The sequence below is a fragment of the Terrapene carolina genome, unplaced genomic scaffold (genome assembly GCF_002925995.2).
Source record: "Terrapene carolina triunguis isolate 2854851 unplaced genomic scaffold, T_m_triunguis-2.0 Scaffold32, whole genome shotgun sequence".
In the NCBI taxonomy this organism is placed as follows: Eukaryota; Metazoa; Chordata; order Testudines; family Emydidae; genus Terrapene; species Terrapene triunguis.
The window spans coordinates 2,159,408-2,187,195 of record NW_020664383.1 but is presented as its reverse complement, the minus strand read 5'-3'; the positions used below and the strand labels follow the sequence as shown (position 1 = coordinate 2,187,195).

Sequence of the window (27,788 nt, the reverse complement as noted above, 5' to 3'; positions counted from 1 at the left end):
AGACGCCTGCAGAATCTCCTTCCTTTCCGCCTCTGTTACCCTCAGGAGACTGATATCACATAGGGTTGACCAGGGGATGCGCGGGAAGTTCTCATTAAAAGTGCTCTTACAAGAAAAAAAAAAAGGGCATGTAGACCCCCCACCCCCACCCCATATTCTGGATCGCCAAACCACACAGCCACTAATATGCCTTTACAGTTCTCGGCTTTGGTCGGCAAGTAGTTTAAAGTGGCTGATAGAGGACTGGGGCCCCACATGAGAGATTCTGCAATTTGGGAGTGAAAACATTCCCCCCGCTGCCCTGTTCGTAAACAGCTTCCCGTGGTGCTATGGGGAAGGGCCATTGTTCAACTATCTACCTCTGCTCCTGACATGAGCCTGCCATAAACTTCATTAAAAATGCAATGACCCGGGCGGGGTCCTAGTCACCATGACTGGAGCAGCAAAATGGCACAGTGAACCGTTATGGATTCTGATTGTTATGGCTTGCACCTAGTGTAATAAAGGTGGGGTTTTTTTATGAAAATTGCCTTGCTATGGAAACATTTTTTTTCATGTACAATGGCTCCTTTATTTTTTCCCATGACTGACAGCTGGAAATCTGTCCTTCGGCATGCCATCAACACCTGAAAGCAGACTTTCGCTGATTAGAAGGAGGCGAAAGAGAATGCGGGAGGACATGTTCACCGAGATAATGAACGCCTCCGGGACAGCTGACAGAGAGCTGAGAGCATTGAGGATTTCACTGTCCAAGAAGTTAGACATGGACATGGAGAGCAGGAAAGCTTCCAATGAGCAAGAGCGTGCGGCGCAGGATGAGATGCTTTGGATTATGAGGGACGAAGCAGACATGTTGAGGCGTCTGGTTAAACTGCAGGAACAGAAGCAGGAGGGTAGAGTCCCTCTGCAGATGCAGGTGGACAGCCAACCAGCATCGCCTGGTGCAGAATCGCCCTCCTCCAAGCGTTCTCTGAGGTGTGGGTGAAAAGTCCATTATCCCTTTCACTTAATTTATGGGGGGAGGGTACAAGGAACAGAAGGCGCCCATTCACAGACCTTTGATGGTCTGGAATGCGGTATTATGTTACACAGCTGAAAATGTTTCCAACTTTACAACCCTTTTTCCCCTAGGTTACTTTTTTCTGTTCTCCCTCTTTTTACTTATGTTTGTTAAATAAAGTGAATGGATTTGAGTAATAAATGTTCTTTATTGAGTAGAAGCAGTGGGCTTGGGTGGGGGGTGGCTTTACAGGGACAGTGATACAAGGCAGGTGAAGGTTTGGGAAAGCACAATGCAGATAAGCAGCTCACATTACTGTGACTTATTATTGCCCTGGTGTCTGACTGCTCAAAAATGGCTGCCATGTGATCTGTGTCAACTGCCCACCCCTACGGAAAATTTCCCCCCTTTTTTTCACAGATACTATGTTGCACACAGCAGGCAGCTATAACCATGGGGATGTTCTCTTCACTAAGGTCCAACCTTGTAAGTAAACTTCCTCAGCGCCCTTTCAAACAACCAAAAAAACATTCAACCACCATTCTGCACTTGCTGAGCCTATAGTTGAACCATTCCATATTGCTGTTCAGACGGCCAGTGTATGGCTTCATGAGCCATGGGAGCAAGGGGTAGGCTGCGTCCCCCAGGATGACTATAGGCATCTCAACGTCATCAATGTTCATTTTGTGGTCTGGAAAGTAAGTCCCGGATTGCATTTTTTTGAACACACCCGAGTTCCTAAAGATGTGCGCGTCATGAACCTTTCCCGACCATCCTACGTTGATGTCAGTGAAATGCCCCCTGTGATCCACCAGCGCTTGCAACACAATTGAGAAGTATTCCTTTCGCTTTATGTACTCTTTGGCAAGGTGGTCTGGTGCCAAGATGGGGATGTGTGCCATTTATCGACCCACCACAATTAGGAAACCCCATTGCGGCAAAACCATCCACTATGTCGTGCATATTTCCCAGACTCACTACCCTTCGTAGCAGAAGTTGATTAATGGCCCTGCACATTTGGAGCACAGCAGCTTCCATGGTTGATTTACCTACTCCAAATTGATTCCCCACCGACCGGTAACTGTCTGGCATTGCAAGCTTCCAAATAGCGATCGCCACTTGCTTCCCCACTGTCAGAACAGCTCTGATTTTTGTGTTGCTGAATTGCAGGGCCGGGGAAAGCTCTGCACAAAGTTCCTGGAAGGTGGCCTTCCACATTCGAAAGTTCTGCAGCCACTGCTCGTCATCCCAAACCTGCAAAATGATGCAGTCCCACCAGCCAGTGCTTGTTTCATGGGACCAGAAACAGTGCTCAAGAGAGTGCAGCTGCTCTGTAACTGCCAGCAACAACAGTGAATTTTTTGCAGTGGCTTGCAGCAGGGCTGCTTGCAGGATATCGCTATGTTCCGGCTCTGGAAATACTGCAGGAGACAGCGTGAGGTGTTTGAGATGCTCACAGCAAGAGTGCACAACTGAGCAGGCTCCATGCTTCTGGGGTTATGGCGTACGTGCGGTGGTTTTAAGGTACGAAAATCACTGGGTTGTTTGCTGTTGAGCACAGTGCACCATGGGATACTGACGCAATATTCCCATTCTCCTCGGCGACAATGTTTTGGTCCCAGGAGGCATTGCACAAACTTCCCAAAACACATTGCGGCAAATTGCACTTTGGGGTAGCTACCCACGATGCACTGCTTTGTGCACCAATGCAGGCACTGCTAGTGAGGAAGCACTCCATCGAGACATGAGCATGGTGTAGCCACGCAGTTAATTCGGAGGCTCGAGGTTGAATTAGATAAAGTTGACTTAATTTTGTAGTGTAGACAAGCCAAAAATTTGGCTTTATAAAGCAACAATGGGAACATATTAAAGTAAATAACAATAGCTTAGGATATAGCTTCTAAACAAGCTTCCAGTTCCTCTTAATTTTAGTTGGCGAAACATCTGATCTGTTCTTGAACCTCTTCATCCTTGTCAAATTTGTTTGTGGTTTTGTAATGTGAACAAAATTGAAACCAATACGTCTTTAATGTAGCCCAGGGATCGGCAACCTTTGGCCTGCGGCCCGCCAGGGTAAGCCCCCTGGCAGGCCGGGCCAGTTTGTTTACCTGCCGTGTCTGCAGGTTCGGCCGATTGCGGCTCTCACTGGCCGAGGTTTGCCACTCCAGGCCAATGGGGATGGCGGGAAGCAGCAGCCAGCACATCCCTCGGCCCGCGCCGCTTCCCACAGCCCCCATTGGCCTGGAGCTGCGACCAGCCGAACCTGCGGATGCGGCAGGTAAACAAACCGTCTCGGCCTGCCAGGGGGCTTACCCTGGTGGGCTGCGTGCCAAAGGTTGCCGATTCCTAATGTATTAAATAAAGGTTAGGCTACTAAAGAGCCAGATTATCTGCTGGTGAAATCTAACACAGTTCCGTTGAAGTAAATGGAGCAGTTTACAACAGCAGAGAATTTAATCCAAGATTTTAATGCTAAAAAGCTAAAGTATATCATTAAACCCAATGCGCCACCTGAACCTAGGTAGGATACAGTCTTCAAGTGCATCTTTAGAGTGAAATGTTCCAAGTACTAAATTATGGAAATGTCTGATTAAAAATTCCTGAATTCCCAAAACACTGAACAGGGCTTTAGCTGTGATTTCTATTGAAGACCTCCTGCTGTTGATATCTGTGAAAATCTGCCATTGTTTTCAATGGGAGTACTATATGAAATGAAGTAAGGGTATGTCACAAAGTTAGTGGGAATTTAATGAATAAAAGCCTTTTCGATGCTTTGAAAATTTACCCCACAGAGTCTGCCTTGATTTCAGTTGTTGTTGTTTGTTTGTTTGTTTGTTGTTTTCAGAACTTTATCACTTAAACATAAACAATTTTACTCTAGATCAACGTTTTGTATAAAAGATGCCATCTCTGGAGCAATTGAAATATATTTTTTCTTCATGCAGATTTAAAAAATAAAATCTGTGCAGTTGGTTAGTTCCGGTACTTGTGAACCTCGCTGATTGCCAGTGCTGCCATGATTGATTCTAAATTGACCTTTAAATGGAAGGTCTGAGTATATCTGGTATATACAGCAGCCATCACCTAGTTAAAACTTGCTTGCACTGCACAGCTCTGTCTAGTCAGACACTTTCTTGGCATTCTAAGTCAGAACTTGCTCTTCAGTGTGAGAATCTCCTAAAATAAGCCCATACAGATATAATATGGGTTGGGAGGACCAAGTGGGGGAACAATTGCCATATAACAGGGGTGGTGTATTTTTTGTTTGTTAAATAGGCTGGAATAGCTATCAAAGTGGTACAAAGCAGTACCCTAGTGCAGCAGTTCTCAAACTTCATTGCATTGTGACCTTCCTCTGACAACAAAAATTACTACACGATCCCAGGAGGGGGGACCGAAGACCGAGCCCTGCCTCCCGAGCCCCACTGCCCCAAGAGCTTCTGTCCTGGGCCGGGAGCATGTAACCTTAGCCCTGGGCGGTGGGGCTTCGGCTTCGGACTTGCTGGGGCCCAGTGGCGAACAGTAGCCTTGGCGACCCCATTAAAATGGGATCGCGACCCACAGTCTGAGAACCCCTGCCCTAGGGGTATTTCACATGTCTTTTCTCCTAGAACCTGAATGCCTTCCCTAGACTCTAAAGGCTTGATCCTATAAAGAGATATGCATGGGTAGATTTCTGGGCCTGCAGAGAGCCCCACTGACTTCATGTATCTCATTTCAGAATTAGGATTACAATTTTTAAATGGTCTTTAAGACACCAGTAGAAACTACAGACTTCAGGAGTCTGTTGCATTTTAAAAATCTACAGCAATTGAAGCAATAGCATTTGCAACTTTAGGCCTTCATTACACTTACAAGCTTTCTGACAACTTAGCTGCTGCTTTGTTGCTATGGAAACCAACTTTGTGCAGAACTGTGAGAATGCTGGAAAATAGGCTTTTTTTTCTTCTTCTCTCCCTTTGTGTGTGTGTGTGTGTGTGTGTGTGTGTGTGTGTGTGTGTGTGTGAGGCCCTGTCTCATTTAAACCATTGCTCCCCATTTTCAGTGGGTTCCTATTTGTTACCATGGGAACAGGTTCCATGGCAGAGTTGTCAGAAGGCTTGTAAAATTGAGAGCTCTGTGAGTGTTTTGCCTAGCTACACCTTACAAGATGCAGACTACCCAAAAAATCCTTCACGTCTGCACCACATGTTAATTTTGGAAGGTTACACTATATAATTAAAACAGTTCTATGGAGAGAAAAAAGCTTTCATTTTTATGCTGAAAGAAATTGGAGTTCTAATATTTTTAAACTTTTTTTTATTTTCAAATCTAATAATTATATATCATAAAATATAGTGTTCTTGAAATAACTCACATACTTAATTCAAATAATCCTGCATTGTTTGGATGGCTAAAGTTGCTTGGTCTGTAGATTTGTAAGGTACCCAGGAACATATGTGATAACACTCCCTGAACTCAAGAGAACTACTTACATGAATAAGTAACTAACTCATGTGCATAAGTGTTTGCAGGATCAGGACCCTTTTCATTAGGGATCTTGTGGATTTTTCCATATATAATTAATGTACACACACACATATCTCTCTCTCTCTCTCTCTCTATGTACACATATATAAATTAATGTACTCACAATTGCCAGTGGGAGCTGCGATCGGTGGAACCTCCAGACGCGGCAGGTTAACAAACCGGCGCAGCCCCCCAGGGGGCTTAGCCTGGCGGGCTGCGGGCCAAAGGTTACTGATCCCTGGTTTAGCATATCTAATCTGGTACATAAATACCTTGCAATGCCATCTACAAAAGTGCAATGCGAATTCTCACTTTCAGGTGACATTGTAAATAAGAAGTGGGCAGCATTATTTCCTGTAAATGTAAACAAACTTGTTTGTCTTAGCAATTGGCTGCACAAGAAGTAGGACTGAGTGGACTTGTAGGGGCTACACTTTTACCTTGTTTTGTTTTTGAGTGCAATTATGTAACAAAAAAAATCTACATTTGAAAGTTGCACTTTCACGATAAAGAGATTGTACTACAATACTTGTATGAGGTGAATTGAAAAATACTGTTTCTTTTGTCATTTTTACAGTGCAAATATTTGTAATAAAAATATATGAAGTGAGCACTGTACACTTTGTATTCTGTGCTGTAATAGAAATCAATATATTTGAAAATGTAGAAAAACATCCAAAATATTTAATAAATTTCAATTGGTATTCTGTTTAAAAATGCAATTAAAACTGCGATTAATCATGATTGATTTTTTTTAGTTAATCGTGTGAGTTAACTGCGATTAATCGATACACCTACTTTTCATTACACCTTCCATTATTCAGAGTAAAAAGCAGGGTGCAGGAGACAGAGCAATGGTGTTGGTAACAATGAAAGCCATGGCTGCACTCTTGAAGTGGAATAGTAGGACAGGAAATTGTCACTATTCTGAGAAATGCACTCTCTAGAGGATTAAGACACAGTATATGGACTGCGACATAGCAATGGCTGTACTGCTGATAGGATAGCTAGCATCCAGAGTAACTAACTTATATTTGTACATCTCAGCATCCCCACTTCTACGGTGCAGTTTTTTCATTTTACCTTTCTACCTTCTTAGCACAGATTAAAAAATTGTCCTATTATTCTCTGCCAAAGACCTTGATTCTTATAATTACTGTTTCTGCCAAAAGAATAAAATAGAATGGCTGCATCCCCAGAAATATCTACATTCTAAGTAAGGCTGTCAAGCTATTAAAAAAATTAATTGCAATTAATCGCGCTGTTAAACAATAATAGAATACCATTTATTTAAATATTTTTTGATGTTTTCTACATTTTCAGATATATTGATTTCAATTACAACACAGAATAAAAAGTGTACAGTGCTCACTTTATATTTATTTTTGATTACAAGTATTTGCACTGTAAAAAAACAAGAGATAGTATTTTTCAATTCAAATAATACAAGTACTGTAGTGCAATCTCTTTATCTTGAAAGTTGAATGATTACAAAAAAAACTGCACTCAAAAACAAAACAATGTAAAATTTTAGATCCTGCAAGTCCACTCAGTCCTACTTCTTATTCAGCCAATAGCTAAGACAAGCAAGTTTGTTTACATTTTCAGGAGATAATGCTGCCCTCTTCTTATTTACAATGTCACCTGAAAGTGAGAACAGGTGTTCGCATGGCTCTGTTGTAGCCAGCGTTGCAAGATATTTACGTGCCAGATGTGCTAAAGATTCATATATCCCTTCATACTTCAGCCATCATTCCAGAGGACATGTGTCCATGTTGATGACAGGTTCTGCTCGATAACAATCCAAAGAGGTGCAGACCAATGCATGTTCATTTTCATCATCTGAGTCAGATCCCACCAGCAGAAGGTTGATTTTTTTTTTTTTGGTGTTCGGGTTCTATAGTTTCCACATCTGCGTGTTGTTCTTTTAAGACTTGTGAAAGCATGCTCCATACCTCATCCCTCTCAGATTTTGGAAGGCACTTCAGATTCTTAAACCTGGGGTCGCTTAGAAACCTCACATGGGTACCTTCTTCGCGTTTTGTGAAATATACAGTGAAAGTGTTCTTAAATTGAACATGTGCTGGGTCATCATCCGAGACTGCTATAACATGAAATATATGGCAGAATACAGGTAAAACAGAGCAGGGCACATACAATTCTCCCCCAAGGAGTTCAGTCACAAATTTAATTAACACATTATTTTTTTAACGAGCATCCTCAGCATGGAAGCATGTCCTCTGGAATGGTGGCTGAAGCATGAAGGGCCATACAATTGTTTAGCATATCTGGCATGTAAATACCTTGCAATGCCAGCTACAAAAGTGCCATGCAAATGCCTGTTCTCACTTTCTGGTGATATTGTAAATAAGAAGAGGGCAGCAGTATCTCCTGCAAATGTAAACAAAGTTGTTTGTCTTAGTGATTGGCTGAACAAGAAGTAGGACTGAGTGGACTTGTAGGCTCTGAAGTTTTACATTTTTGTTTTTGAGTGCAATTATGTAACAAAAAAATCTACATTTGAAAGTTGCAGTTTCATGACAAAGAGATTGCACTACAGTACTTGTATGAGGTAAATTGAAAAATACTATTTCTTTTGGTTATCATTTTTACAGTGCAAATATTTGTAAACAAAAATAATATACACTTTGATTTCAGTTACAACACAGAATACAATATATATGAAAATATAGAAAAACATCCAAAATATTTAATCAATTTCAATTGGTATTCTAATGTTTAATAGTGCAATTAAAACTGCAATTAATTTTTTTGAGTTAATCGCGAGTTAGGGTTGTTGATTAATCACTGTTAATTCTAAGCACTACTTTCATGTGATTCATGGCTTTATTAAGCAAGTGCTTAATTAGGCCAGTTGTACAAAATAAACTACTGGCCTTGTGGGGGAGGACACGTGACCTAATCCATCTTTCAAAATTTCTGTCTATAGTGGTCATTTATTTATTTTTTGATATTTATTGTTATTTATTGCTGTGGTAAGTTGTCTGTCCTACTGACTTCTGAAGGCAGATCAGAATAGATGTAAACACACATACACCCTTCTGGGTAAACAGCAAACCACTTTTCTGAAAACAAGTATCTTTTTTGTTCGGGGTTATTTTGGGGTATTTCAAAAGGGGCTTGCTTTGCAAAATTTGGACAAAGTATTTAAAACTAGTCCCCACCATCCCTTGTTCTTGCAGATATGAGATTCTTTAAGTTTCACACCAGAAAAATTACATTTTGACCAGCTCTAGTTTGAAAAATGTTAGACCAACATTTCAAACTTGAGTGGTCTGACTTTCAGAGGTTCTGTCCATCCATGGCTCAACTGACTTTAATGGCTCAGTACCTCTGGAAATTAGACCGCTCATTAGTGGCTAATTTTAGGCAATCAAGTTTGAAGTTTAAATCTGTGTTTTTTTTTTTTAACTTGATAAATAAAAAACTGCCTTAAACTAAAAGTGAAGACGCATCAGAAGATTTTGCCAGTGCTACAGTTTATACTGAACATCATGGAACACTTGTGAGGGAAAGCTTTTTGGCATTATGAACTCATATTTATGTATTTTCTGTGTTAGCCAAGGCATTAACAACTGAATTCCTTTTCTCTCTCACTTTTTAAAACATGATTTTCCCTGAGGATTAAAGGCTCTCTCAGGTCCTCCACTGCAAGTCTGTAGCAATGTTAAAATTCCTACTCTTCAGCTTAGTTGCTGCTCAACAAAACCACTTTTTAACACATGACAAGGTGCACAGATACACTGAGCTGTCCATTCCGTTGCTGTAAGCATGCAGAGTTCTGAAATTGATAAGAATCTGCTCTCTGAAACACTCGGAGAGGAAGATTATTTAATTTTATTTAGATTTAAATAATGAAAAAAGACCCTTATGCAAGGGTAGAGGCGTTCTAACATTAATAACACAGTCAGATCCCAGAAGCGTTAAAGTAATCATTTCAAACAGGAACTTAGCCAGCCCAGCTGCCAACAAAAATCTGCTTTCCATCTCTTCATCGTTCTGGGAAACATATCCTCAGCCCTCTTCAAAAACAATCAGCTTTTCAGCTTCATTTATTATCTTTTTAGTCTGAAAAACCCACTCCAAAACTCTGTTGCAGTGACTCTCCCTCTGCCCAGAGAGAACTGGCCACGGGCTCCTGGTGGAGGGAAGATTACTGCTACATGGGGACTCTAACTGGCAAAAAAACTGATGAGATTTCTCCATTGAAGCATTTGGATAGTGTAGAATTATCCTATCTGTTCACTTATATAGCATCAGTCACCATGGCATCTAAATACTGTCTTGTGATCCGCTTTCAGATTCTTGTCTGCTTAGAGGGATTGAGCAAGCAGGAAGAATAGAGGATTAGCCCATTGTTTGTAGCTCTGGCCCTCGGGCAAGGGGGAAAACAGTGTCTTGGATATGATAGTATCAGAGGGGTAGCCGTGTTAGTCTGAATCTGTAAAAAGCAACAGAGGGTCCTGTGGCACCTTTAAGACTAACAGAAGTATGGGAGCATAAGCTTTCGTGGGTAAGAATCTCACTTCTTCAGATGCAAGTCTGAGGTTCTTACCCACGAAAGCTTATGCTCCCATATTTCTGTTAGTATTAAAGGTGCCACAGGACTCTCTGTTGCTTTTTTGGATATGATAGGTTACCCAGCTGAGGAACTGGAATTTTAATGCACTTATAGCAGCTGTCTTGAAAGGTAGATGGTATCACAGCAGGCCAAAACAGAAATGCTGGATCTTGGCAACCACAACTCCAGACTTCATTATTTCTTGTGATCTGTGGGTTGATTATTTTGTGTGTGTGTGTGTGTGTGTGTGTGTGTGTGTGTGTGTGTGTGTGTGTGTGGAGGAAGGGGGTTCCCTCTTACCATTATAACCTTCTTCTCCTAGGATGAGGATTTCCTGAAAAACACTAAACACAGGGCTTGAAAAACTTTACTGGACACCTACTAGCCAAGAGGCCAATTTAAGAAGGATAAGAAAGATTTAAGAAAGCAGTCCCACCAGCAAGGTGCATTAATCGATGTGCTAGTGAGAAGCCTTGCCCACTGTGCTAACTCCCTACTGACAGAATTGGGAGGATGCTGAGATTTCTCCATGGTGTTGACCTTGCTTTTTTTTAATTAAGTATTGGACAAATTTGAACACCTCCCCACATCTCTCTGGTTCTTCTCTCCCTTCCCGCTCAAGTCTGCTTCAGACTGGTCTTCACTCCTCCCTCTGTTCGATTTCTCCACCACCCTAACCTTCTGCCAGCCTTTGCTTGAGGGATCCTCCCACCTATATGGTTACAATAAGTCTGCTGCTACTCTTCACATCTGTCCCAAGTATAGTGACATGGAAATTGACATATTTCTTGTCACTTTCATGGATGCCACATGAGCCTTCAAAAGTTATCCCATTACAGACACACTCAATTCAAAAGCATTTGTCTATAACCTCACTTGGGTTGGCCAACACCATCAGGATTTGCATACATATCCAACTCCCCTTGCTGATAAATATACAGCTCCAACAGTTTTAGTGTCTGAGTCTTGAAAGGATCAACTCTTAATTCAGTTTCAGGCTATCTTGAGGCTTCCAATTCCTTAAATTTCTAAATCTTGCAGCAGTTATTTTCAGCATCAAATCCTGAACGTTTTAATACCTGTATGCAAATAAATGGCTGCTGAACAGTTTTTATTTCCTTTTCTCTGTTTATACTCTATGCCTATCAAATTTCATAGAACATAGTTCACTTCATATTAAGGTTTTATAAACTTTCAAGAGTGAAAAAATGGAAACTCTTACCATTTTTGGTTAACAAATCTAAAACTAATACCACATACACCTCTACCCCGATATAACGCTGTCTTTGGGAGCCAAAAAATCTTACACGTTATAGGTGAAACCGCGTTATATTGAACTTGCTTTGATCCACCGGAGTGCGCAGCCCCGCCCCTCTGGAGCACTGCTTTACTGCGTTATATCGGGTTGCGTTATATCGGGGTAGAGGTGTACCATAAAATGAACTATGGGCTTTTCTTGGGTTGAATAAACTCTTGTACCTTGCAAAAAAGTATCAGTATGCTTCCTTATTCCTATTTGTGGCTAGGAGTATGTAGTTACTGTCTGTGACTTGAGTATGCTCTGTTTATGTAGCCTCACTGAGTTTTAAAATGGTGACTTTTAATCTTTCCTTTCTTTCTAATTAGTTTCCTCATATTTTTTTAATCCCCTTTCCTAATGTTTGGTGCCACCATATCATGTTTATGCTATGATCCATCCCACTGGGATATTGAACTTAATTATATTATGGTTACTAAACTACAGTTACTTCAGACTAAGTTTTAATACATCCATCACAGTATTGTCTAGGGAACAGTTCAAGTAAGATTCACAGCAAATTCTGCCCAAAATGGGATTGACACTTTTATGGCCTTCCCTCTTGTTAACTTTGGTGTCAATAGAATGTAGTGGCTGTCCTGTTAATTCTGTGCTTGGGAAGGTCTGAGTACAGAACTGTCTTTTGTACAGCTTAAATGTGGCAGGGCTTATCCTGATCTGTGGTGGCAAGGAGTTAAACACTCTCAGCTGTGTGTGATGGGACATGAAACTGTCCCTGACAATTTAACCCAGGGCACATGGAGTTTTAATTCACTTCAAACATGCCCCAGAGATGCTGTTTTCCCACCCGCATTTGGGGGTTTATTGCATGCAACTCTCATTCCCATAATCTTATTCTTAGGACAGCTGAATTCCTAAACCTACAATATACTTAAATACTTAACCTTTGTTATAAGCAACATGTGGTCTGGAACTTGGCAAAACAAATGTCACATGACTGTTTTCTTTTATATCATAACAATGTTATGATTCTATTTCCATCTAGTTTCCTGCAATCAAATCAAAGGAAATGCAGTTTGATAGTACCTAATGTGCTTTACTTTAGCATTCAAATTACCTAAGGAAATTTCCTGTTGCAGTAGAGTATTTCTAATGGCAAATGTATGACCTTTGTGGAATTGGCTGTAAACAAGTGAAGTTCAGGTTGCTGCAATGTGAAAACTGTTTTCCATATAGAGATATATATATATATATAAAACATAGGTGGGAGAGATTAGATGACAAGAGCCAGTTATCCTGCCATGTAGTAACTTTCCATTACTCCATTCCGGTTTGGCCAATGTAGTCCCTACCTAAAAGAATAAATGGACACAAATCAGACGTCAAGAATTATAACATTCAAAAACCAGTTGGAGAACACTTCAGTCTCCCTGGCCACTCGATTACAGACCTAAAAATCTCAATATTACAACAAAAAAAACTTCAAAAACAGACTCCAACAAGAAACTGCTGAATTGGAATTAATTTGCAAATTGGACACCATTAAATTAGGCGTGAACAAAGACTGGGAGTGGATGGGCCATTACACAAAGTAAAACTATTTCCCCATGCTTATTCTCCCCCCCCTCCCCCCAGTTCCTCATATCTCCTTGTCAATTGCTGGAAATGGGCCATTTTCATTACCACTACAAACAGTTCCCCCCCCCCTCCTGCTGATAAAAGCTCAACTGATTACTCTCCTTGTAGTGTGTATAGTAACACCCACTGTTTCATGTTCTCTGTGTGTGTATATATATCTTCCTATTGTGTTTTCCACTACATGCATCCGATGAAGTAGGCTGTAGCCCACGAAAGCTTATGCTCAAATAAATTTGTTAGTCTCTAAGATGCCACAAGTACTCCTGTTCTTTTTGTGGATACAGACTAACACGGCTGCTACTCTGAAACTCTGTAAAATGTAATTCATATCATGACATTGTTCACAGTGTGAATCAAGGAAGGTACCATATTTTTATGTCTTCAGCTGTTAAATGTAGTCTTTCTTATTGTGGTTCTACTTACATTTCTTAGTATCTAGGTTTTTAGAACTATACTATTTATGAGAACTGGAAAGGGGGAAAAATAGACTTTTTTTATTCCCCCTTTGAAACAAAACTTATTTTCAAGTCTCTAGGAAAATGCATTTAATATGGCTGTGAGTCCCATGCATTTGAGTTGATGACTGTATTGGAAATAATGCTCTTTCTAGTTACATTTTATAAACACTCTACCCAGTCATTTGGAACACATCTATGGTTCCTAAAGATGTTTGCTAACCAACTAAAAACAAACATTAACCAGAGCCAAAGGGTCTGAATAAAACACTGTTGTTTTTCCTTTCTAGAAATGTGAAGCAGGAGATTTTTTCAAGGGAAAAATATGTCATGTTTGTGAACAGAAATTATAATAACAGTAACAGAAAAATAGCTGAGACTGGGAAAACACAGAGCTATTTGGAGATATCCCCCCCTTTGTGTTCTTCCCCATCCCAGAAATATTAGCATTCATTAAATGAGGAAAAAAGATATGATTCAGGTGGAAGTAAAACTACAAATTATATTTAAAAATTTAAATGAGTAGCAGGGATCAACAGACAAAAAAGGAAATAAGGGGAAAAAATGGAATAAGCATGAAGGAAAACTGTAAAAGGTTTGAGAGAAAACAGAGAGAGGCTCAGTACCTCTAGCTGGAGTAATAGTTACCCAGAAAAAAATAATGTGCTTCTGAGAAATGAAATAATGTTGTAAGATCGTGGTTGTTGATGTTTGTTTCCTTGATCTTAAGAAAAGTAATAATCCAAGTTCTCTTTGTTTGGGAGGGAACAGTGTTCACTACTTGAATATTTTAATATAACCTAATTCAAGTGGAGTTTATTTAGCACAGTGCTGAATCCACATCCGAGGTTTCCTTGGCCATCATCTGCTATCTAAGTGCTATAAACTTGTTCACAGAGTCATACTAGAAACAAAACTTATATTTCAAGCAAAGGTGGTAATGTTTTTTGGCCACTGTCAATGGGGTAGAAAAACATGAGTAAAGTTTTCAAAAGCTCATAAGACTCATTGTCAAAAGTGACCAGCATTTAGGCTTCTATGTCATGTAGGTATTTTTTGAAAATTTCACCCCATGTCTGCATAATGCAAACAACTGTAGTTATAATAACTCTGCCTTAAACCACAATCACATTTAAATGTTGTTTAAATAGGTTTGTTAATAGGCATGGTCTGGCCAGGATGGCTATTATAAATTATATGTACTGCAGTAAGGTCTCCACGCAGGGATCAGTGCCCCATTATTCTAGCCACTGTACACACCTGTGTGCACGTGCACCCTCACTCTCAGCAGACAGCCCCTGCCCCAAAGAGCATGATGAACCCAAACCATGTTGTAACCATTTAGGCCACAACCATATTTAAACTGCTTGAGTACAGTGATTAAATGAAGTTGTTTGCCGTGTGTAGATGGGATTAAAGAGCAGCCTGGAATGAGAAATCCATTAAGGGAGGTGCGAACTAGGGAATCTGAAATAGAATAGGTCCAAGATTCACAGATGAGGAAGTTGTGGCAAAGTATAGCCTGTTAGAAACACTTCCAGCTTCATTTGGAAATCCACTGTTGGTTAATGCAGGTGCTCCTAATAGGAAATACTACATAATGAGAGGCACATTCTGTACTAGCTGTAACTTCTGGATGGTCTCCATGTGTAAACCCAGGTAGAGCACACTAGGCATCCACCTTGATGTGACAAAGGCAAGTGTGAGGATGGCATAAGTCCTGCACTTCTAAGGGTCCAGTCCCCACCTCCATCTTACTTGTCATCCCTCCTCCCATGCACACACACATGCACCGCTGATCTGTTAGCAAAAGCATCACCCCCAATTCCTTGTCTATGCGTCCATCTGACACTGGTGCTGGATGGCTGCTGCATATATAGAATTCCCTAAATACCTTCCCATCATCACCCCCAATTTGGGATGTTGAGCTTCAGAACACTTCTTGTTTCTGAGGGAGTGAGTTGTCCTGAAGCTTCAAAAAAGTGAGATATGGAGGCTGGAGGTCACCACAGCTGAAATGGAGATCATGAGGCAACTACAGAAAAATAAACTGCAAACCCCTTTATTAGAGCAACAGCCAATACAGTTAACAGGAGGCTGGGATGCTCTCTCCAGGGGAATTATACCATTCCAGGATAGAACAAGATGGTGATATCGTCAACATTTTTGTAAGGAGTATTGTCAGCATGGGCAAGCCTGGTTTTGTGGGATTAGATTAGGAGTAATTGTACATTGAGATTTTATGTCATGTGATGGTGGGTGCTGCTACGAAAGTGATGGTTACTGTGTCTTAGGGTATGTCTACGTTAGAGCTACTGCAGTGGCACAGCTGCGGTGCTGCAATGCTGTAGTGCAGGGGTCGGCAACATTTGTCACGCGGCTCACCAGGGTAAGCACCCTGGTGGGCCGGGCCAGTTTATTTACCTGCTGACGCAGCAGGTTCGGCTGATCGTGGCCCCCACTGGCCGCGGTTAGCCGTCCCGGGCCAATGGGGGCGGCGGGAAGCCGCAGCCAGCACATCCCTCGCCCGCGCCACTTCCCGCTGCCCCCATTGGCCCGGGACGGTGAACCGCGGCTAGTGGGGGCCGCGATCGGCCAAACCTGCCGCGTCAGCAGGTAAATAAACTGGCCCGGCCCGCCAGGGTGCTTACCCTGGCGAGCCGCGTGCCAAACGTTGCCGACCCCTGCTGTAGTGTAAACACTTCTTACATTGACAGGTTTTCTCCATTAATGTAGTTAATCCACCTCTCTGAGAGGTGATAACTAGGTTGACAGAAGAATCCCTCCCTTGACCTACCTGTGTCTACACCAGGGGTTAGGTCAACCTAACTCTGTCACCCCGAAGGTGAAATTTTTCATAGCCCTGAGCAACAAAGCTAGGTTGATCTAATTTTCAAATGTAGACCAGGCCTTTGTGGCTGACCTATTAAAGTTGCAGAGAGAATAGGAGAGGTCCAAGAAGAAAAGGTATGTATGAGAAAATGGAGATGCTCACTGTTGAGATGTGGGGAGGGAAAAGATGAGAACCCTTTATTCAGGTAACTTTTAACACCCATGCACTAACAGGTATAATCCAGCACTAGAAGTGTGTGGTTCAGGGGCAGCTGTGATTACAGCAGAAGGAATACACTTGAAGATTAATTCAAGTTCTCCACCTGTGCCCTATTGAAAATAGCAGATTTTGAAGGCAAATGTGCAGATGCATGTTTAAAAGCTTATTATTGCCCTGGTTATATAATAAGACCAAGCTCTTCTGTCACACTTCTCATCAGTAGCTCTCTGAGCTGTTTACGAATGAGGTCAGTATCATTATCCCCATTTTACAAGATGGGGAAACTACAGCACAGGGAGTTAAAGTTTCTTTAGGTCACCCAGTTGGCTGGTAGCTAAGCCAGGAATAGAGCCCAGGTCTCCCAAGTCCCAATCATGTCCTCTCACCAAAGAGCCTCTTTTAGCATATGGAGGTTTATAACTAAGCCTGGGAGCGCTGTTCTCTAAAATTGGCTGAAGCAAGTGTGCAATGGAAATATCTGTTGTCTGAATTGGTTTTTTTGTTTTTCCCTCTTGCAGATCATAAAGCATATGGAATCTCTGTCAAAACGGACAATCAGCATGTTACAGCAAAGGAGTTTCAGGGTACAGTATGTGCATGGGCATCACTGCATTATATATAAATATATAATATATATAACACAAGAAACTGTTTAAAGAACATTATTAAGGTTGCAAAGTCAAGCACTCAAAGGTGAGGAAATACCAGAATTAAGGTTATGTGTTCAATCTTAATTCAGCCCCATTGTGTGTATGCATTATGATACAGTGTTTAATTACATGATCACATACTATTCTGCCCAGAACCCCTGCCAGCTTCTATGCACAGGATGAAGAGTGCTCAATTAATGAGCAGCTTGCTCCTTGTTGCCCTATGTGGCCCTATGCCTTATTGACTATTCATTGTTCAAACCCTGCTCTGAAGACATAATTATAAATTTCTTCATGGTCTGTTCAGCGGCACTCATCACTATTGTATCTGAATGCTTCAAACACTAACTAATTTATTCTCTCAACACCCGGGTGACATGAGAAGTGGTTATTATCCACATTTTACAGACTGGGAACTGAGGCACAGAGAGAGGAGGGTCAAAAGTATCCACTAATTTTAGGGGCCCAAATTGAGACATACAGGACCTGATTTTTCAGAATATTTAGTATTATATAGAACTTTATATGTTCAAAGTGCAACTCCTATTGACTTGCAGTTGTTGGTGCTCAGCACTTCTGCAAATGAGTCCCCAGGGTCTCAAGTCCAGCACCCAGAAAATGAGGAACAGGCAGTTGGTGACCATCTGTGAAAAGTTTGGCTTAAGTGACTAGTCCAACATCACACAAATTGTGGCAGAGGCAGGGATAGAATCCAGTTCTCCTGGGCAGCATTCAACTGTTTTAACCATGAGACCTTTCCTTCTGTTCCTGCAGTCCCCTGCATCATCCACAACAAACCTTCCAACATCTGCTACAAATGAGGCAAGGGTCTTACAGACAATAGCTTCCTTCAGTACATGTCATTGATTCATCACCAGAGCAGGTCCATTCTGTGGACTGAATGAGTCAGGGGTCCTTTGGAAAAAAAGTCATCCTTTAATTTATATGCATAAATGGGGGGCGAATTAAGGCACCTTACTTGTGTCATTTCCTAACATTTGAGTGCTTGACTTTGCAACCTAAATGTTCTTTTAACATAGTTTGGTTTGGCTTTCTAATGTCCTAGGTCTTCAAAAAAAATAAAAAAAAAAATTCCAGTAAGGTCAGGTTAGTGGGTGACACTTATATTGGTATGTAGTTCCATGTGTTTGGGGTTTATGTTGGTCTTAATTCCATATGTTGAGTTTATTTTGTTTTTTTTATTTGTTGCATAAACTATCCCAGCTGCCCTTCTGCCTACCGATTCCTTGTTTACAAGGTTCATGTAGGATTCATGGCAGAACTGGATCTTCTGGAGGGACTTGAATAAGAGGGCAATGGTCTGCTGTAGTAGCTTGGGAAGGTGACCCATGTGTAGGGAGTCACATAAAGCATAAAGACAGCTAGGGGAGAATCGGAAGAACAGGGCAACAAGACCAGCATCATTTGACAGAGTGGAGGGAGCAAAGGAGTGGCGGGGGAGGGAGAGACAAGATTTGGTAATAGGGAAGTGCAGCATTCTATAGGGACTTGAAGGTGGTGACAAGAAATGTGAATTTAGTGAGGAGGGAGGCACCAGTGAAGCACTCAAAGGGATTGGTGATGTGTACAGATTGGCCAGTTCAGAAGGTGATCCTAGTAGCTGAATTTTGTATTTTTCTGGAAGGGGGTGACATAGGTGTAGGCAAATAAATAAACATGTTGATGGAAACGCCATAATGTCAGAGGTGGTCCCTCTGAGGCAGGGTTGAAATATATCGGTGGGGAAAAGCTTGTATTTCCACTGTCTCTGCAGACTCATTCTGTAGATGAAAAGGACTTTGATCTCTAGGGTTGTCAGCCTGGCACCTCTCACAAACAACAATGTCACTTCTTAAAAAATGAACACAGAAAAATATTAAATAAGATTTCAGAGACCAGAAAGGATGAGAGAATGGGAACAGTTGGCTACCATGGCTATTGGGCCTTTTTTATGAAGGCTTGGGTGATTTTTGTCTCATTGTATGGCTCACCCCCTACTCTTCTTTCCTGCAGTGCACATGCTGGAGGAGGACTTGTTTGTTAATACTTAGCATAGGCAGTTTCTGATCACACCCATACTCTTACCTAACAGCAAAGCAGGAACGCTAGAGCCCACTCATATGTCTACTATGTGCAGCTGATTTGAACTGCGCTCCGGAGGACCAGGTCAGGAAGGAAGCTATGGCAGCAATTCAGTGGGGTAGAGATGTATGCACACTGGGCATAGGCACACTACTCCCTCACCACTGTTCACAGCTGGTGAGTTGCTCCAATGACTGGTAACTGTTAGATTTCCTCTTTTTGCTTCATTTTCAACCTACTGTTCTCTTTTTCCTGTCCCATGTGTCTATTTTCCACCTGCTCTGTCCCTGGGTTGTGTCTGTATCCCATCTCTTAGCACATTCCCTCTAATTCCTATATCTCTATCCCTTTCCTCTCTGCTCTCCTGACTTTGTTTGTGTGGTTTTATCTTGTGCTTACTATGGAGAGCCAAGGAACCATAATTTGGCATCCTCTCTGCTGTACTCCTACTCAGCAGCATTTCCCCTAGCAGCATCAGTGCCAGAATAAAATGGAAACTGAGAAGTGTGCCAGCTTTATCAAGCTGCATCCTGTGGAAAGGAGCTACTCTGGAAGGTACACAGTGCTACTGTGAAGGCATCTATAATACTAACTGTGAATTTCATAAGATCCTTCCACCTGCAAGATTTAAATGCATGGCAAAAAGCATGCAGGGGCTCAGCTCCCTTCCTTTCAATCTCCAAGCCCCGCATCAGTGTTTGATCACTATGCCCTGGTCTACACTACGAGTTTAGGTCGAATTTAGCAGTGTTAGATCGATTTAACCCTGAACCCGTCTACACGACGAAGCCATTTTTGTCGACTTAAAGGGCTCTTAAAGTCGATTTATGTACTCCTCCCCGACGAGGGGATTAGCACTGAAATCGACCCTGCTGGGTCAAATTTGAGGTAGTGTGGACGCAGTTCGACAGTATTGGCCTCCGGGAGCTATCCCAGAGTGCTCCATTGTGACCGCTCTGGACAGCACTCAGATGCACTGTCCAGGTAGACAGGAAAAGCCCCGCGAACTTTTGAATTTCATTTCCTGTTTGGCCAGCGTGGCGAGCTGATCAGCACAGGTGACCATGCAGAGCTCATCAGCACAGGTTACCATGGAGTCCCAGAATCGCAAAAGAGCTCCAGCATGGACCGAACAGGAGGTACTGCATCTGATCGCTGTATGGAGAGACGAATCCGTGCTATCCAAACTCCGTTCCAAAAGACAAAATGCAGGAATATTTGAAAAAAATCTCCAAGGGCATGAAGGACAGAAGTTATAACAGGGACCCGCAGCAGTGCTGCGTGAAACTTAAGGAGCTCAGGCAAGCCTACCAAAGAACCAGAGAGGCAAACGGCCGCTCCGGGTCAGAGCCCCAGACATGCTGCATCTATGATGATCTGCATGCCATTCTAGGGGGTGCCCCTACAACTACCCCACCCCTGTGCTTCCCTCCTCTCCCACCCCTCCCGGGCTGCCTTGGCAGTTATCCCCCCATTTGTGCGACGAATTAATAAAGAATGCATGAATTTGAAACAACAATGACTTTATTGCCTCTGCAAGCGGAGATCAAAGGGGGGAGGGGAGGGTGGTTGGCTTACAGGGAAGTAGAGTGAACCAAGGGGGCGGGTTTTCATCAAGGAGAAACAAACAGAACTGTCACACCATAGCCTGGCCAGTCATGAAACTGATTTTCAAAGCTTCTCTGATGCACAGCACGCCCTGCTGTTCTCTTCTAACCGCCCTGGTGTCTGGCTGCATGTAATCAGCGGCCAGGTGATTTGCCTCAACCTCCCACCCCACCATAAACGTCTCCCCCTTACTCTCACAGATATTGTGGAGCGCACAGCATAACGATGGCAATATTGGTTTCGCTGAGGTCTAACCGAGTCAGTAAACTGCACCAGCGAGCTTTTAAATGTCCAAAGGCACATTCTACCACCATTATGCACTTGCTCAGCCTATAGTTGAACTGCTCCTTACTACTGTCCAGGCTTCATGAGCCATGGGAACAAGGAGTAGGTGCGACCACGCGGTGCTGCCGACTGGGAGAGCAGCCTGAGGAGAAGCCTCCAGCTGGCATGATATCCCAGGCAGGACTGAATCTCCATTAGACGAAACTTAAAGAAGAGAATGACCTGGAGTCATTCCCATTTTTGTCCAGGCGCCCCCAACCGACCTCACTGAGGCCAGCCAGGCGCCCCCATGTCTGCCCAGGCGCCCCCGACCAACCTAACCGAGGTCGGCCAGGAGCACCCACGGGATGACGACGACGGTTAGCAGTCGTATTGCACCGTCTGCCATCCGCAAGGCAAGGCAAGGAGCTGCTGTTGTGTAGCACTGCAGTACCGTATCTGCCAGCAGCACCCAGGAGACATACAGTGACAGTGAGCTGAGCGGGCTCCATGCTTGCCGTGGTATGTCGTCTGCACGGGTAACCCAGGAAAAAAGGCGAGAAACGATTTTTTGCCGTTGCTTTCATGGAGGGTGGGGGGGCCTGATGACATGTACCCAGAACCACCCACGACAATGTTTTTGCCCCATCAGGCATTGGGAGATCAACCCAAAATTCCAATGGGTGGCGGAGACTGTGGGATAGCTACCACAGTGCAACGCTCCGAAAGTCGACGCTAGCCTCGGTACTGTGGACGCACACCGCCGACTTAATGCGCTTAGTGGGGACACACACAATCTTAAAAAATCGACTTCTATTAAATCGACCTAATTTCGTAGTGTAGACATACCCTAAGAATGTATGGCTTTGCATTTGTGTTGTATTAATAAAGTCATGGAGGTGGAAAGCAATGGATATTTCAGTACATGCCCAAATGTTTGAGGCTGAGAATAAGGAATATGAAGAAATTTATTTCCAAATCTAACTCTATATCAGTCATGTATTACCAAATTTGAAATAAGTTTATCTTGGTAATTTTAATTTAATTACCATTTCTAAATGTAGGTGAATGGATTTTCCTACCTTCCACTTAGCAGTCAAACACCACCAAAACATATTTTAGTGACTTTTCCTTCATGTAATAAGTTGCATACTAGTAATCAGTTTTCCATTCACCCTTCTTTGTGCTTACCCAACCTTGTTTTTCCCCTCGACCATTCATTTTTGTCCCCCAATTCTCTCACCTTCCCACCAATTGCCTTTCCTATCTCTTCCCTAGAATTCTGTGTTTTTAGTTCAGCCTCTCCTTAAAAATACCTTAAATAGAATTCTTCTACCTCTCCACCTCTGATACTGTCTCCTCAATTCTGCCTGTCCCTCTCCTCCCGCTTTGTCCAGTCTTTCTCCTCACTGCCTCCCACTCCATTTAGTCTCCCCTCTCCTCACGCTATATAACAGAGCCTCTCTTCCTGGTTTATTTGGGCATAAGCTTTCGTGGGTACCCATGAAAGCTTGGTGCCACCGGTTTCCTTGTTGTTTTTGTGGATACAGACTAACACGGCTACCCCCTGATACTCTCTTCCTGGTGACTCTTCTCCCCTATTGCTGAGTGCAATGAAGCTAGAGAACTAAGGTTGAGGAGACCTGCACCATACTTTCTCCCCTCCATATAACCCTTCCCAACCCAGCAGGAGAGGAGGAGGAGGAGGAAGTGCTTATATCGTGTGAACTAAGCACTGGGCTTCCTCTGTTCTCTCCCTCCTCTCAGACAAGAGTCAGAGTGACCTCGACATTGCTCCTCTGCATTTTCTCCTTCCCTCTCCCGTCTCTGAAATGAAAGCATCTGGGCAGTAGAAAGAGACAATGGAAGTCTCATCCCCAGAGTGTAGGTGAATTATAGGCTTGCAACACTGAAACTCAGCTGCCTTCACTTTAGTTAGATGCAAATAAAGTTAGGCATTCCTGGGCTCAGCCAGCAATCTCAAAGGCCAGCAGTGAAAGACCCAGAGCGTAGCTGGGAATTCACTAATGTTTTTCATTGTTAGAAAGGCAACAAAACAAAAGGGAAAGGAAACTTCAATAAATCTTAAAGTACAGGAAGGCCACCGCCTATCCCACTCCACCTGCAGTCAGGAACTTCTGACTTCCTCAGCTAAGTACAGAACACACATTTTGTAAAGCATTGTGTATTTGTCTTTGGAACAGGATGCCCTCCTGTCACTGGATTTTTCTTTAAAGTTGGGTTGCTTCTTTAATGTCTTGTCTCATTTTGTGTGATCTTATTGCTCATGACAAATGCCAGACTGGTAGCGTTGGAGCTCTGAAGCCTCAGCTCTGGTCTGGAAGGACAAATAGTGGGGTGAATAAGTAACTCTGTCTCCATCATTTACTCAGTCCTTAGTTTCCTCGGCTGAGATTGGTAACAAGAGTGCAAATTAAAACAGGCTGTTGTGTATGCTTTTGAGATGTGGACACTTGTCCACTGGAAATCGGATACACCCCATCAAAGATATAAAAGTCTTTGGTCCCTATTAATATGACCTGTAAATGAAGGGCTCAGCGTATAGGTGAAAGGTTCTATATTGCATTGCCAACCTCCTAAGCCATCTGTTCTACCCCTTCCCCTTGGAAAAGAAAATAAAGATCGAGGCTTTCCACTGGAGATTATAAACTATAGAGAGATTGGAGGTAGTCAAAGATTTTTCATAATAATACTAGTGTTCTTTTCCTCCTTAGGCGAATCTGTACTAGAAAAGGTATGCCAATAGACCTGTACCAGCAAACCCACCTAGTAGACACACACTTTCTACTGCCAAAAATGTGCTTTTGCCTGTATAACTTATACCAGTTCTCTTTAAAGCTCTACCGACTTTACATTCTCTTTCTAAATTCTGTTCTCCATTACACTTGTTTATATTCAGAGTAAATACAATAAAGTCAATTTTAAGAGCAGGATTTGATTGTCACTGAAGGCTGAAGCCCTTTAATAGGAAGAATATTATGATCAGTACTTGTAATTATACCAAGCACGGAGCTAAAACACTGATCATCTGTTTTGTTTTCCCTAGAGGCTATGCTTAGCTGTAAGTACTCAGCTGGAAAGGGTATTATTCCAAGAGTAGAATGGAAGAAACTCTCATCCCGTGATGTCTCATTTGTGTACTACAAAGGTGACTTAGTAGGTAAGAAGCTGCAAACTTGTAGACTGATGGATTAAAATGAAATTGCTAAAATGCAGTTTGGTTTCTTTTCTGAAGAGAATAACAATGACAAAAGGACTTCCCAGAATTGGTTTTTGAAGAGCATATTCTTGAATGGCTTTCTATGCTAGTATCTATTCTATCTTTGATGGTATTAAATATTTTAACTTGAAGATGTAGATGAGTCTTTTGTACTGTTCTGTTTAGATTTTAAAAATGGCATTGTAGGTTCCCTGAATCCTTCTATAACCTGAGCGCATTTAAATAAAATTCTGTCCGTATTGAAAACTTTATGATCCAAAGAACAAGCTTCTGAAAGATTCTTTAAAATAAAGCTGAAGACTTGAACATAAATGTCATAGTAATATATACAGTGTAACAGCATATTTTAAATACACCCCCATTCTTTTTAGGAGTAGAACATAAGAATAAGTGTTCTTTCTTAAAATGACTTATTTCAGCTTTACATTTTGAGTGAAAAGCGCATCTCCGTGGTACCGTATATGTCAGCTATTTTTATTGTAGCCTTGTTCAAAAAGCTGTAGCTATTTTTTTTCTCTTTTCAATGGGAAGTTAGTTTTGCCCTCATAACACACACACTCCCATAACTCAAATGTCTGAAAGAATTTTGTTCCAACTTAAAAAAAAAAAATCACCTTTAACCAGAGACCAAGTATGGAAAACAATCAGCCCACAAGGTGAAAGGTATGTGATAATGGGACTACAATGGAGGTTGGATTTTTGAAAGCTTAACTAGAGAGCTTTTGGCCAACATTCTCTATCTATAATAAATGTCACTTTTAAGTTTCTTGGATGATGCAGATTTCACCAAGCCACCCAAGAGTATTGGGGAAATGCATGTGCTGCCAAATTCAAGATGGGTCTTGGGATTCCAACTCTATAGGCTGTTGGAAACTGGCTGTGTTTCATAAGTGATGCCTTTGGTTTGTGAACAAAGGGTGTAGGGTTTGGGCTTAAAGTATTGCCTTGTTGCCCCTAAATTTATTTGTAGAGTGGAAGTGATAGTATCTTTGGAGAAAAGTGCTCATATTTATTGTCCTTCAGTGGAAAATTAGGCACAAAGATTATCAAGATTGAAGAAGTGAGCAATGATTGATGACTAGATGCATTGTGTGGTTTCCAGATGAGCCAATGATGCACAGTGATATTTTATTTTTATAACAGGCTTGATCTGCAAGGAATACTTTTCTAACTGTCATATTCTCTTTTAAAGGTGATCTGAAAGGCCGAGCAGAGATGATAGATTCAAGCATACGAATTAGAAATGTGACCAGAAAAGATTCTGCGAGATACCGTTGTGAAGTTAGTGCGCCGACTGAACGGGGACAAAATCTGGCAGAGACTATTATTACTCTCACAGTGTTGGGTAGAAACCTAACTTTGACTATGGGTTTTTGTTGAGGTCAATCCTAAGGGCAGGAGGGTAGGGGGAATTCAGTGTGGATATTTTTTCTCATGCACTCTTTTGTGCATGAAGAAAAATATGACAAAGTGTACATTCTTTTCTGGCTTCTCTTTAATGTTTTCACAAACCACATTTACCTTCTTTTGACCACCTCTAACAAATAATTAATAATAGGGAACAAAACTACCCTTACAGAATCTTTTCTGAAAGTTTGGCCTGTATATTAAGGCTGGAATTTTCAAATGGGCCTAAGGGAGTTGGGCACCCAGCTCTCATTGACTTTCAGTGAAAGTGGGTACCTAACTCTTAGGCCCCATTGAATTTCCCAACACCAAAGCAACTATGACATCTTAAAGGGCATTGATAATCACTCTGTTCATAGAAATAAATCCAAAACACACAACTGTGAAGAGGCCAGTACTAGCTCCAAATTCTGATTAGGTTACAAGTAAAACTCAGAGGTCTTCTCCTTGTCCACTTTATAAAATTGCACATAGAAATACTGGCCTCTCTTCTGGAGAAACCCATGTCTGGGCTGGCAGAAATGTTATCTGGATTGAGGCACACTGGCACACCTGTATGTGGAAAAAGCTTTACTGGATCTTTTTCAGCAACTGCCAGTACGAAGACTAGCTGAAGTTCCTAATAAGCCCTGTATTCATAAGTACTGGAACTGTGCTGAAGTGGTTTCCGTTATATACTACTCCTGGGGGAATTCTGTGCCAAAAAATTAAGAATTGTGCAACAAAAAATTCTGCGCACGATATTTTGAAATTCTGCAAAATTCTGCATATTTTATTTGTCAAAATAACACAATATGATCATACCAGTTTCAATTATTTTTGGTTATTTATTTCAAAATACCTGTCAGCAAGTATGTCTGTAACAATGCAGACAATAAAAAAGATTCAGGGAATGTTTTTTGACAAATAGATTCCTTATCAGTATATCAATACAGAACACAAAGCAAAGTGGGTATTTTGTTCATTTTTTTAAAAAAAGCCACAGTTCAGTGATTCTTGGCCTTTGGTGGTGACTCAGCAAATGTTTGAAGTATCATACTGTGACTAGAGCTGTTCAAAAAATTTTAATGAAAAAGTTTTTCCACCAAAAATTACTTCTCAAACTACATGGATTTTTTTTCTGTGAAAACATGTCCTTTAAAACTTTTTTGAAACCAAAGGAAATTATTTTCTTTTCTTTCCTTTTTCCCCTCTTCACTAGTTCAGGGGAAAAAAGGGAAGGGGAAAAAGGGAGTTGAGGGGAAGATGCTCAAAAAGGGCGGGGGGGGTTGTTTCAAATAAGTGGAAACAACAAGAACAAAATATTTCAACCAAAAAAAGAAATTCCATGGAAAGTTTTGCCTGACTCAACATCCCCTTGAGTCCATGGAACTAAGTGCTGTGCTGGCAGGATGGAGGTGGGGAGGGAGGGTTGAGAAATTGATCTTGGATTGGATGGTAGTGAGAGGGAGCAGAGCAAGGGAGAGGCAGCAGCAGGTTGAAGGGGCTGGGAGCAAGGTGCTCCTTCCCTTTCCAGGGTCCTAGCAACCCAGGGATTTTTCTGTGTTCTCATTTAGTGGCGTGTGACCCACTGGTCACCCCTGGTGATCTCTTTCTTGGCCATGCCCCACCAGTCTATCCTGTTAATTAATACATCGTGGGGTTCTTTGGATTGTTTCTGATGCCTAAGCATATGTTGAAATAGAAATGTGAATGTTAATTTAAAACACTTAAACTGCCAAATAACAAATACGTTTTCATTGTTCAGTGGCCTCGGCAGCTCCATCGTGTGAAGTGCCCAGCTCAGCGATGAGTGGAACAGTAGTACAACTGAGTTGTAAAGAAAATGAAGGGTCTCCTGCTTCTGAGTACAAGTGGTATAGGAATGGTGTTGCTTTACTGGAAAATACAGGAACAGGCAGTGCTAAAATAGGAAACATTTCTTACACCATGAATAAAAAGACTGGAACATTGGTAAGATCATCTTATCCAACTCTTTCTTTTGACTTTTGAGTCTGAAAGAAAACTAAATGTATTATTCATGTTACACTATGACCAAGGAT

At 41.8% G+C, this 27,788-nt stretch overlaps 1 protein-coding gene across 1 annotated transcript in view; it reads left to right on the top strand.

The window, feature by feature from the left end:
* Nucleotides 1-27,788, top strand: part of LOC113406627 (junctional adhesion molecule B-like) — a 53,274-nt gene that overhangs the window by 16,186 nt on the left and 9,300 nt on the right. The window contains exons 2-5 of the mRNA XM_026652368.1: nt 17,013-17,078; nt 24,166-24,279; nt 25,532-25,684; nt 27,494-27,699. Of these exons, the coding sequence (XP_026508153.1) occupies nt 17,013-17,078; nt 24,166-24,279; nt 25,532-25,684; nt 27,494-27,699 (539 nt within the window). The remainder of the gene's footprint in view (nt 1-17,012; nt 17,079-24,165; nt 24,280-25,531; nt 25,685-27,493; nt 27,700-27,788) is intronic.